The sequence below is a fragment of the Microcebus murinus genome, chromosome 13 (genome assembly GCF_040939455.1).
Source record: "Microcebus murinus isolate Inina chromosome 13, M.murinus_Inina_mat1.0, whole genome shotgun sequence".
In the NCBI taxonomy this organism is placed as follows: domain Eukaryota; kingdom Metazoa; phylum Chordata; class Mammalia; order Primates; family Cheirogaleidae; genus Microcebus; species Microcebus murinus.
Window position 1 is genome coordinate 37,712,177 of NC_134116.1, and position 13,609 is coordinate 37,725,785.

The 13,609-nt window shown below is 36.9% G+C and overlaps 1 protein-coding gene across 8 annotated transcripts in view; it reads right to left on the bottom strand.

Annotated features, from left to right (window-relative positions):
- The window catches only part of LMO7 (LIM domain 7), a 196,754-nt gene that overhangs the window by 109,854 nt on the left and 73,291 nt on the right, over positions 1 to 13,609 (bottom strand). For all 8 annotated transcript variants that reach the window (XM_012737046.2, XM_012737055.2, XM_012737054.2 and 5 more), the window contains exon 4: positions 7,549 to 7,618. In XM_012737046.2, the coding sequence (XP_012592500.2) occupies positions 7,549 to 7,618 (70 nt within the window). The remainder of the gene's footprint in view (positions 1 to 7,548; positions 7,619 to 13,609) is intronic.

Here is a 13,609-nt window from a genome sequence, read left to right on the forward strand (position 1 = left end):
ATCCACAAAAGATCCAGTTAAATACACATTACAATGGCTAACTTTTATGCTATAATTTCTTACACAACTATAACAATACATTGATAATGGTAATACTCTCCTGTATCTTTATGTAGAAGAAAAAAGTACTCCATATTTTTGTTATTAGAACTTTGGTTTTAAAGAAAATAGTAAGAGTGACAAACTAGTAAAATAATAATAGTTCAAATTTTAGTGTGTGAGGCATAGTTACACAACTTGTGAGAGCAGTTCATAAGTAAAAACATTCCTTCAGTGTATTTTTAATAATGAGACCACAATTTAGCAGTTTTCATCAGGTTTATTGATATTCTTTAACATTCACTGTCTCTATAGGAAATGGAAGCAAAAGATAAAAAAGTCCATCTTTGAACTTAATGAAACACCACAGTCTGATGCAACAGATATGAAATTGTTCCAGTACAGTGATAGGTGAAAATTAAACAAAAGTTAAAGAGCATAGTAATTCATAGCAACACGCAGCCTTCACTATTTATCAAATGTGAGGAAATCAAAAGCATACAAACGAAAGCAGAGTTGAGGCAGAAGTAGTGCCAGACCCATGTTAATAGGAAGGGTGACCTCAACGTCACCTTCTCGATACCCTCCTTAATTTGGTTCATATCCAATTGAAGACAGGATCATCGTGGCCAGATCAGCTCAGTAAGAATGCTGCTCTCACTGGCTAAGCAACCAAACAGGCAAGGATGAGTGAATAAAACAGAATTTACTTGGTGAAAGCCTTTCTCAAATTTTCTAGGTGGAAGATCTCCTCAAACACATCTACAAAATCAGCAACAGGATTCCAGAAGAGAAAATATACATGATTGATCTTACCTTAAGTTGTTATTTTAAACAGGCTCTTCGATGCCATCTTTCCATCTCTTCCCATCCTGTTGTTTACTGTCAGTGTTTTACATACTTCAACATCCAAATATATTCACAAATGTGTATCTTGCTTATTACCACTAAAAAGATACTGCCTCTGAGACACACAACGGGTGTGTCTCAGCACAGAGCAACCCTCAGCACTGTTGCTCTTTCAAGTAAGGCATATTGTCTGCTCATTTCTGTACACATCCAAGCCTCGATCTCATTTTCCTTGAATATTTTCTCCTCAGCCACACAAAATTCATTCCTGCCTCCTACCCAGAAAAGTGCCACGCTTGAATGAAAATAGTAATTATATTTGTACTTCATATTTCAACCTAGACAAGAAAGAAGAAGAAAGTGGGCTTTTTTCCCAAAAACCACTCTATCTTGAGGTCTCACATTTTAGTTTGATTCGTGGAAAGTGCTCAGAAGCTCCAGTGTCCCACAAACCTTCCCTCTCCCCTAGGGGAGAAAAAGATGGGATGAATAGGGTCACTGCATGAGAGTGGTTTTTAGAAAAGTACCTGACAAAACCTGGGTAGCAATATTTAAATTTCATAGCAGATTCCTCAGGTGAATTTTCCATTGCTGCTGGAAGGGGACAACCTAATGTGTCAGCAGTGACCTCAACACGGAAAGGAGTGGGTCACACTGCTTTGCTAAAGGACAGTAAGGGAGAGTGTGCAGGAGAGTGAAGATGAAAGAATCAGAAGTCATTTCACACAGGTGCAAAAACACTAACCATTAATAACCTGTAAAACGGCACTAAGAATGGAAGTATAGATTTCCCTCATTTCTTATTTCCCTTGCCATTATGAAGGCAAAGGAAACTGTCACATCCGACAAACAGCTTAAGCAAGCTGACACAGTTGCCCAACCCCTGCATTCCACAGCACTACTAAATGAGCGACAACCTCCCCAATCTCCATGGTCACACCTTCTACATTCCACTCCTGAAAGTGATCTGCAAGAGCAACCCTTCATAGTAAAGATGTTCAAAGTCAGCCTATATTTTTGATGCAAATGTGGATGCATCGAGAATTTTCCACGGAGCCCACTAATAGACACAAACGTTCAAACGAATGATTCAAACCAAATTTTCTGAAATGCCATGGCTTTTCAAAGGGAAATTACAGTAGAAATGGAAAGCATGAGTAGATCAATCCAATCTATAATCAGTCAGCAAAGGAGCCCTTGTAAAGGGATAGTGTTTAATTTCTTGATTCTTCAGCTTGGTGGTACTCAATCAGGCGTGATTTTCTTGGATGGGAACCATTGGCAATGTCAGAAGAGTTTGTAACTGTCACAAATGGGGAAAAGGGGAAGTGTGCTACTGGCATATAGTGAGTGGAGGCCAGGGAGGCTGCTGAAGATTCTATTATGCCCAGGACAGACCTCCACAACAAAGAATTATCTGGCCCCAAATGTCAATAGTGCTGAGGTTGAGAAACTTTGCTTTAGCTAAATGCAAGTAAATCACAAGGGGTCCAAGACAACTAAAAGTCTTAGGGTTAATAACTTCCTTGATGTTTCTACACATATTGTATTTCATTCACACTAACATATCAGATGGTAAACATTATTCTGGTTCAATGGTTCTTTTCACTGTGAAGATATTTCGCCTCTTTCTTGGGGCTTTGTTTTGAGATTGGATTTTTTTATTCCCAAATGAAGTTTTAGTTTTGAGTTTCAGTGATTTGAACATACCCATCTTTAACACCAGCCATTTTTTAGGAGGCATAAACTTTTGGGTTAGTCTTTTTTTTTTTTTAAACATGGTTTTGTAAAGAACAGAAAGAATAGAGAAAATATATTTCTTTATAAAATAAAACTCAGTCGAGTGAGAAAAGCCGTATCTCTAGAAGAAAAGATCAGTTACTGCCCTCCTGAAGAAAAAACAAGTACCTGAATGTTTCAAGCAAAGCATTCAATATATTTCTAAATCATCTAAACGTCTCTCTCCATATCACCATTGCTCAGGGGATATATTCCATGTTTTTCCCACAGGTCCATATGTAAAGGGTAAATCCATTCTCTTGGCTTCAAAGCTAGCTAAATACACATGGTAGCTGAGGTGACCTGGATAAAAGGTATAGCTAAAGCAGAGAGTGGAGAGTGTTGGAAGAACCACTTTAGCTCACACACCTGAAGTGAATAAGCCAAAGGAAACCATCACTCCAGATCACAGCCCACTTGGCCAAGATGACTGTCTTCTTAAGGAACTCTCTTCCGTAGGCTGGCCAGTAACTTATGTTATCTATAGCCTGGAACAAAAAGCTGATCTAATCCATTCAGATTCCTCTTTGGGAATGTCAACTAAAGGACACCAAAGAAATTCTTCTGTTAGAAATGGGACAGAAAAAAATAATTACATGGAAGGCAGCTGCCATGTTTATGGCTGAACAGTGGATTAATGGGAAAGTCCTCTGGTATTAATAAATCCTAAAAATAAAACACTTGTCAATCTGACTTAGCTTGAAAGCATCTCTGTGCTTTGCTACAAAAAAAGTATTTACTATATGTAAAACTGATGGAATCTGACAAAAGTCTTTGCATTGGACCAATGTTAATTTCCTGGTTTTGATACTGTGCTATGGTTATACAAGATAGTGCACTGCTGAAAACTAAGTGAAGAACAGCAGAGGACATCTTTGTATTGTTTTTTGCAACTTCCTAAAAGTCTATATTTATTTCAAAGGAAGTGTTTTTTAAAAAAGTATAGGCCAAGTGCAGTGGTTCATGCCTATAATCCCAGTGCTTTGGGAGGCTGAGGCAGGAGGATCGCTTGAGGCCAGGAGTTTGAGACCAGCCTAGCCAACACAGTGAGATCCCATCTCTACAAAAAATTTAAAAATTAGCCACATGTGGTAGTGCATGCCTATAATCCTAGCTACCAGGGAGGCTGAGGTGGGAGGATCATTTAAACCTACGAGTTCGAGATTATAGTGAGCTATGATGATGCCACCACACGCCAGCCTGGGCAACAGAGCAAGACCCTGTCTCAAAATAATTTTTAAAAAGCAAAAACATTTACCTATCTGTATTAGTTTCCTATGGCTGCCATAACAAAATACCAAAAACTGGGTGGGTTAAAGCAACAAATATTTATTGTCCCACACTCTTTGAGCCATGCTCCCCATGAAACCTATAGTGGAATCTTCCTTGCCTCTTCCTAGCTTCTGATGGTCTGCCAGCAATCTTTGGTATTCTCTGGCTTGCAGATGCACCACTTTAATCCCTTCTTCACATGGCATTCTTCCTGTCTGTCTTCACATGGCCATCTTTTTATAAGGAAATGGGTCATGGTAGATTAGGAGCCCACTTTACCCCAGTATGATTTCATCTTAACTAATTACATCATCTGCTTATTCCCAAATAAGGTCACATTCTGAGGTATTAGGGTTTAAGACTTTAATATATCTTTTGAGGGGAGGGACACAATTTAAACTATAACATTATCACACAAAAAAACCAATATTAGAACCTATTATTTTTCACAATGGAAATCTTGTTTGTTCATCCCTTAAAAAATCTTTGATCACCATCTCCTATATGTATCAGAGGTTATGTTAGGTGCTATGAACACAAAATTAGCAGTATAAAGAATCTGACTCAGATCATTCATTTTTCATCTAGAAGTGTCAAAAATCAAGTCTTCTAACAAACTCCTTCAAACAAGCATGGGAAGGAGTCAAATGAAGCATGATGATAACTTCAAACCAATTGGGCTTAGCCCAATTCTACAGATGGGGTCACTTTCATGCTCCTACATCCAATTGAAAGTGCTTAGTGTTCTGTATTTGGAAAACCATCCTATTTAATATGCCGGAAGTACATTTCATTTTAGTTTCTAGAGATAAATCCAAACTAGATAGAATTTCTGATGCTTGAAATAGAAATACTTGGAAAGATCTTTGGATTTAAAAATAAAATACATTTGTGCTTTCATCTAATCATACAATCAGAAAATTGAACAAAACCTCCAGTGGCCAACAACAACAAACCACTACAATTCAAGCATTCCAAATATGCAGGGTGCTTGAGATGAAAGGCTAATTTCATTTAAAATGCAGGCAACTGATCCAAGAAATGATAATTTAAAATTGAAGCAATAAACTATCTAAGAATAACTAAGGACAGAATATTTTCATATCTTAGGAAATGGTAAAACAAACAACACAAGCACTCACTAGTAAGTGGAAACTAAACAATGGGCACAAAGTTGTAAGGATCATTGGAATCCAAGAAAGGGGAAGGGTGGTAAGGGGTGAGGGATAAAGACTGCAGGTACAGTGAATGCTATCCTGGTGACACCTGACTTAAGCATTATACAAGGTAACCATGCAACAAAAAATATTTGTGAAAATTGGGAGAAAAAAACAACAGAATTCTATGTCAGTTTTAATGGGACCAGATTTGGGATCTAAAATGAGAAAGGAATCCAGATTCTAAAGTGACGGAGCAAAAAACTATCTCTCGGTAGCTCCACATCAAAGATTCAATATCTGCTGCCTTAGGGAGAGATTAGGGAGATTTTTCTCCCAGAGGAATTAATGAGGAAGGAAAACTTCAACAGGTTCTTGCTCTGTAACCATGGAGATTTTGTCATTAAATTGAATGCAGAGACCACATGATGGGTCTTGTGAGAACCAGATTCTAGTGCAGTTTTGTCTTTGAAAACCTTATGGAAGTCACTCCTTTATGCTCTTTGCCATTTATGAGATGGGGTGATGGTCACAGTGAATGTACCTGTCTCAGCAAGGTTCTGCCATGATTCCATGGAGTACTATGTATGAAACAAAAAGTAATGACCTTCCTCCACCCACCACCCCCATGCTATTTACTGACTGCTTACCATATGCCAGGCACATGCTAATATGCTTAAATAAATGCATTATCTAAACGCTTTTTAAAAAAAAAAAAGACAATATTTTCAATACAGACTTTTAATATTCACAGATGTTATTTTTAAGTCATTTTCATATAAATTTTTTTTTTTTTTTGAGACAGAGTCTTGCTTTGTTGTCCAGGCTAGAGTGAGTGCCGTGGCGTCAGCCTAGCTCACAGCAACCTCAAACTCCTGGGCTCGAGCAATCCTTCTGCCTCAGCCTCCCGAGTAGCTGGGACTACAGGCATGAGCCACCATGCCCGGCTAATTTTTTATATATATATCAGTTGGCCAATTAATTTCTTTCTATTTATAGTAGAGACGGGGTCTCGCTCTTGCTCAGGCTGGTTTTGAACTCCTGACCTTGAGCAATCCGCCCGCCTCGGCCTCCCAAGAGCTAGGATTACAGGCGTGAGCCACCGCGCCCGGCCTCATATTTTATTAAACTGAATGCTTCCTCCTAGAAAGACTTCAGAAACCAAATTTCTTTAACTTTATTCCTTAAAACAAATATTATCTGACTCACTATATTAGGTAGAATTTTTTACCTAACCAAATTTGATATCAACAAAATTATCAGGTCAACTGCCTATTCATGATAGATGTAAAATAAAGTCAACTTGGTAAGAACAAATTAATATCTGCAACCAGCTGCTTAGAAAATGTATATATATTCCATATTTCAAAAAAAAAAACATAAAAACTTTTCTTTCCTTCTCTCCTAGATAGATATTCTCCAATAACAAACACTCTCCAACCAACTTATCCCTACCAAGATTCTGATGCCTCCAACAAACCGAGAAATTTTGGTAAATGCTAACTCTAATTACTCATGCCTTTAACATCTGTAAACACACAAATGGCCAAACAGAAATTTCCTGAATGTACTATAAACAGCATGAATATTGCAAAGATAATGCAGTTTGTTTTTACATTCCAATTATTAGCTGTCTTAAACTTCAGAGTTTTGTAGAGTTAATCTTTTTTAACTGACTCCCATCACCAGCATTGATTTTTAAGGAATTCTAACATTTTGAAAATTATCCATCATTTGTATGTAATTATAAATTATTTCCACAGATACAGCCCAACATTATTACTGCTGTCTCCAGTGTCTTGACCCATCAGAATAGCTATATAATGACAGCATGATGTATTTTTCGTACACAAAATCCTGAATTTAAAGCTAGAAATAATCTTGAGGATCAGACAGCAACGTGTCCAACATCACACAGGACTTTGGTAAGAAACTTATTACATAAAGTAAAAAAAAAAAAAACACATAAAGCAAAAGAGCTAGCAGGCCTTAGTATTTTGCAAGTACACTTAGGGTCTGTGTGCTAGGTGAAGGTAATGCATGAGCATGAAGCAGCAGAATCCTAACATCTGGTGAACATGTGGCAGGCAGTTTGAGGAGCCATTTGGTCAGCCAGCAAACAAGGTATGCAGGACTGAGCTTCAGGAAGAATGTGACCATAAACAAATGTGACTTGTGGAAGAAATAAGCCATGAAAGAGGAAATACAAAGTTTGAGGGCACAAAAATCAAAACAAACAAAAAATAGGTAAAGAAAATAAAAGCCTTCAGGAAGGAGGGAAACAGAGAAAGGAACTACAGATGTAAAGAGGACTCACTAAAACCACTTTTCTTGAGCACAAAATCCATAACCTAATTTCAACAATAATTGCTAATACAAAAACCTGCCTGTGCCCACATTTTTACATTCCAAAGACAAAGAAATCTAGTTCTGACAATAATTTATTACTTACCAAACCTGCTATTGGTGTGGACAGTCTATTGATCTTCTTAATGACACCAGGTTTAAGCTTATTAATCAAACTGAAAGTAAATAAAGAAATAACATATGCAATTACAAAGATGCCAATCTCAGTTCAGTGGTTCTTTTAACATTCAAAAATCACACATATCACTCTTCCATCCCCCAATATGTTATTCAGAGCCAACAGTCCAACAGAAAGCAAACCACCAAGAAAATGAGTCAAGAAACAAAGACCAGTGCTGTTGCCACAATGGTGAGTGCTCCTCCCCAGACCATACAGACACACCTCTATATCCAAAGCTCTGTCCCTTAAATCAGTTTCACACTTTTCAAAGAAAGGTAGTATTTGGTTCTATTTAAATAGTAGTTTAAGGATCTTTTCATCTATGTAGTTCACTTAGCCCCAAGAACACTTTTTTCTACTAATAATTTTCATTGCTTTTTTTTTTCTCAAACTGATTCTCTTTTTAGAACATAGCTTCAAAACCATATTAATTTGCCACATTTAAAAGGTGAAGTATCTGTCTCTAAGACTGTGAATGAATAAATAAATAGAGCTCGTCCAAATAATCAACTAGTTTTTATTGGCAACTCATTCAAGCCCGTGACTGACTGCTTTGTTACTATAGCAGAATAACTGGGTGAAAATTAAATTTAATGTACGAAAATTCCAAAAATTAGCTAACAGTCACTTCAGAACCTAATAATAAACAAGTTTATTATGACAGATACTGCAAAGATATCTATTAATACGTCTCCATACTTTAAAACACTAAAAAGAGAAACACAGCTTTGATAACTGCAACTTGGAGTACAATTTCGGTTCTAAACCTGGACTTCATGAATTCTGTATTTTTGTTGTTCTCTGACACTGTGCCGGGTCATGTAGAAATTTAATACTACAAAAATGCTTTTCTATTAATACTAGCTTGGTTAATCATTAATCACTGTCAGAAAACAATATCTTGAAACAGTGATCTTTCTATTCAATAATCCATCCACAAAGGGAAATTCTTTATTCTGTAACAGAGCTCCAAAAAGAAAGCAAATAAAGGAAAAAGAATAAAACATTCTTAATTTACTGGTATCCTCTTCACAATGGGCAACAGAAAAAAAAAAATCTGAAGCTTGTGGAATGTCACTCCCTCAACATTCCAGAGATTAATATATACACTTGAGCATGCTAAAAATAAAAAAGACAAAAGTCTCTATTTAATAACCTCAGAATGTTGTTCAACAGGATTCAAAACTACAAAACAGTGGCTTATGAAGATTTAGTCTGGCGAACAAAAGATGTTTTTCTGTTCTCATAGTTTCTTCACACAAAGATCGTTAGATAACATAGGTCATAAAACCATCTCCTCAGGCTGGGCGCTGTGGCTCACGCCTGTAATCCTAGCTCTTGGGAGGCCGAGGCGGGCGGATTGCTCAAGGTCAGGAGTTCAAAACCAGCCTGAGCAAGAGCGAGACCCCGTCTCTACTATAAACAGAAAGAAATTAATTGGCCAACTGATATATATATATATATAAAAAATTAGCCGGGCATAGTGGCACATGCCTGTAGTCCCAGCTACTCGGGAGGCTGAGGCAGAAGGATCACTCGAGCCCAGGAGTTTGAGGTTGCTGTGAGCTAGGCTGACGCCACGGCACTCACTCTAGCCTGGACAACAAAGTGAGACTCTGTCTCAAAAAAAAAAAATAAATAAATAAATAAAATAAAATAAAACCATCTCCTCTACCTTAAGCACTTCCTAGAACTATTACTCTGTGATTTCTAATTTCTGATTTGTTCACTGAAAGCCATGTAGGAAGGAAGGCTTTCTCCTTTTATGTCCACATTGTTTTTCTTTAATCACTAGCTGAGGAGTCAGAATTGAGCAGGTTTATAAGAAATTATAATTCTATTATTTTCAAATTAATTCTTCTAGTTCCTATTAGCCAGGTATTTCTGTATATCTGCTACTGGTGGCATTCTTGCAATGCATGCAACAACTAAAAACTGCAGTACTACTTAATAGGAGTACTGCACAATTCTGGCATAGTATAAATCAAGAAATTATTTGCAGTTGTTGACTACTAGGTTGGCAATGGCTTTCCTATAATAACTTGCATTGAAAAATGTAAACTTTCAGTGATATAAATCATAGGCCAATATGAGCTGGGGCAATATATAAAAACACCAGGAAAGCTTGGCACCAGTTGTCCTATTAGAGGAAGAGTGTCATAAATTCTTGCTCCACCTATTTGAGTCACTGGTGACTCTGGCCAGGTCATTCAGTTTACCTTTTTATATCACTTACCATTTCTGTATTACAGGTTTAGTAATGTCAAGAGCATTTTTTAAAATATAGTTTCCGGGATGAGTAATAACATAACCTACTCTCAATTAAGTCAACGAAGGGAAGTAAGGGATATAGGTAAAGGAAATAGCATAGATCAATGATGTCTCCCAGTAACAAATAAATTGACCGACTCCTCCCTCATCAGAAAGTTCCAAAACTATTACTTAGAAGCAACACATACACAAGGGATGAGCATTCCTTCTCCACTCCTAAGCCTTCTAGTACATATGCTAACACAGAGATAACCACAAGGAAAAAACAATACTCTGGATAACACACAAACTACCCTCTAAAAAGGTGAGTCACTAGAGAAAAATGTTGTTGTATTTTGTTAATTGTCACAATAGTCATCGGTTCTAAGCATGAGAATACAGAGAAATGCACACATAGTTTTGGGAAATGTTGAATATCTAATCAAATTATGAATAAAGTATAATTATTTTCATATACAATTAATTAAAGGAAAAATTTTTAGGATATTTCATCTAGGGAGAAAAAAATAGGTTTTATAAAATCTAAACTTCTGTGAAATTTAAGTATACCTAAAGGAACAGGGGCATAGTTTTATGTCGAATCAAATACAAGTGCCATCTATGGAAACACTGTCTTTTACAAATAGAACTTCTTTGTATAATAAGTGTCCTTCAAGTAACACTAACTTCAAGTCAGTGGCTCTACTGGAGAATCAGATAACAGGATAACCTTTGGAATGCCTTTATGCACTAGGATCTAGAATCAGTCAAGGGACCATTTTATCTATTAATATCTGTATCCCCATGTTCCATCCCTCTACCCTAGACAGAATTATAGCTCTATTTCCCCAAGCCCTCCCTTAGGCTAGGGCATAAACCTGGTTATATGTTTGGTTAGCACATCAGAGGCTTGCTCTTGCGGTAAGATTACAACCAGAACAGAAAGCACCTAGTAACCTGACACCTCCCACTGTAGAGCACTTGCACAATGGAGCCTGCAACTCCTTTCCTTCTCCCTGAGTTCATCCTTTGCTATGGTCTGAAAAAAATCCATATATTGAAATCCTAAACCTGAAAATGATGGTATTTGGAGGTGGGGCCCTTTGGGAGGTGATTAGTGATTAGGTGATGAGAGCTGAACCCTCATAAATGAGATTATTAGGTCCCTTATAAAAGAGGACGCAGAGAGCAGCCTTGCCCCTCACAGCCTTGCACCAGGTGAGGTGACAATAAGAAGGTGTCGTTCATGAAGGAAGTAGGCCCTCACCAGATCCCAATCTGCTTACACCTTGATCTCGAACTTCCCAGCCTCCAAAACTATGAGAAATAAATTTCTATTGTTTATAAGCTACTCACACTTTATGGTTTATAGCAGCCCAAACTGACTAAGACATCTCTCAAGTTGTCTATTTCCTTTTCCTTTTTCCTCCCCACCCCTGCCTCAAACATATTATCCACTCCCTCCAAAAGAGTCGAGTTACACAAGGAAAGATGCTAAAAAGTTGGCTCTGTTCAAAAGCCTTGTCATCAGTGAATGTGCCCTGACTTCAAATATAACTCAGAGGTGACACTGAGAAAACTGTGCACAAAGCTCAATATGATGTCTAGCTCAGCTATAAAAAGTTTAAATGACAATGAGAATTTGATGCTCTACTGTCTGTTAGTCTCCAGAAACTAGTTCCCAAAACTAAATCTTATTTTTCCTTATCAGAAAGCTTTTCAGCCGAGGTACAAAATTTACGGACATTTTTGGAGTTCTTATTTCCAAAGATTTTCAAAAGGAACAGGAGAGACTGACACTGAAGAGCACATCAAAATACTGAACTTTTTAACCTATAAATTATTTTATTAGTCATTCACACATATACATTTCTAATATCCTTCTGTCAACCACATTTTCTAAATATATATTCACACGTTATCAAACTTTTACTATCATTAACTAAACTTTTTTTTTTGAGACAGAGTCTCACTCTGTCCCCCCAGGCTAGAGTCCCGTGGCATCATCACAGCTCACTGCAACCTCAAACTACTGGGCTCAAGCATCCTCTTGCCTCACCCTTTGGAGTAGCTGGGATGACAGGCACATAACACCATGCCCAGCTAATTTTTTTTTCTCTATTTTGAGTAGAGACAGAGTCTCACTATTGCTCAGGGCTGGTCTCAAACTCCTGATCTTAGGGAATCCTCCGGCCTCGGCCTCCCAGAATGCCAGGATTCCAGGCGTGAGCCACCACACCCGGCCAGTAACCACATTTTTTAAGAGATATAATAAAGATATCACATTTTATTTATAAATTAAAGAGCAATGATTTTTGTTTTATCCACTATGGTGTTAATGCATTTGCCTACTTTTCTTCTAAACTCAAATTCTGCTCATTAAATGTTTGAATGCTTACTAAAGACAGCAGCACTGACTGGGGGATGGTCATGCTGGAAGCTCAGACTTGGGGGGGGGAGTGCATTTATTGAAACCTTAAAATCTGTACCCCCATAATACGCCAAAAAAAAAAAAAGACAGCAGCACTGTGCTGGGATCAGCAGTATAGTGATAAGCATATGAAAAAGATGCTCCACATCAGAGAGTACAGCTGCTAGGGGTAAAGACAATCTCTCATTCCAAATAGCATCTCCTAGCACTTAGTGAGGTACCCATCATTTAGTGGGTGCTTTAAAAATATTTGCTAAAATCCACTACTTTTTAATGCAGAAATTTCTCTGTGAATGATTCAAAATCTTCATCTTCTTTATAGAAATTTAGAAAAAATTTACCTTTGATTTCAATCAAATACTAGACGTTGTTTTATGCTCTTACCGACAACACCTCCTCTCTAGTATTTTTTCTGTTGTAATATTTAAAAATAAAAACCACATTAAGTGGGTAGTGATCACATTTCCATGGGTAAAATATCAGCATATATAATTTAAAGGTTTAAAAGTATTTATAAATATTTATGATCACTTTATTCTTTTCAAAGCTTGATAGTAAAATTAATATGTTTAATTTCTAGAATTCCTGTGGTAGTAATTTTAAATCCTGCTGAATTACCTACTACATAAAAAGTTAACAATAAATGCTAACATGAGAAAGTGTGTGGAACAGCAACACGTCAGTACCAATGTAATGTATAGTCATCACTTTATTATGACCGGACTTTCTTTTTAGCCTCACTGTTACATTTGAAGCATCCTGAAGTGAGTCTAACAAAGCTTGAACACCCTGATCGCAGATTATTCTTATTCTGAAGAACTTAATGGATTTCACTGAGTAGCAGGAAATTTTCCAATATCACATCAAAAACAAAGGGCATTTAGACACAGAACTTATACCCTTCACAACAATCAACAGAATCACAGACCTAATGTAAAACTCAAAACTATAAAACTCCTAGAAGATAACATAGGAAACAATCTATATGACCTTGGGTTTAGCAATGACTTTTTAGATGTGACATCAAAGGCACAAATCATAAAAAAAGAAGAACTGATACACTGAATTTCATTAAAATTAAATATTTCTGCTTTGCGAAAGACACTGTCAAGAAAATGAAAAGATAAGCCATAAATTGAGAGAAAATATTTGCAAAAGACATAGCTTATAAAGGAATGTTATCCAATATATATAAAGAACTCTGAAAACCCAACAATAAGAAAACCTGATTTTTAAAATGGGCCAAAGACTTAAACAGACTTCTCACCAAGGAGGATATGTAGATGGAAAATAAGCATATGAAAA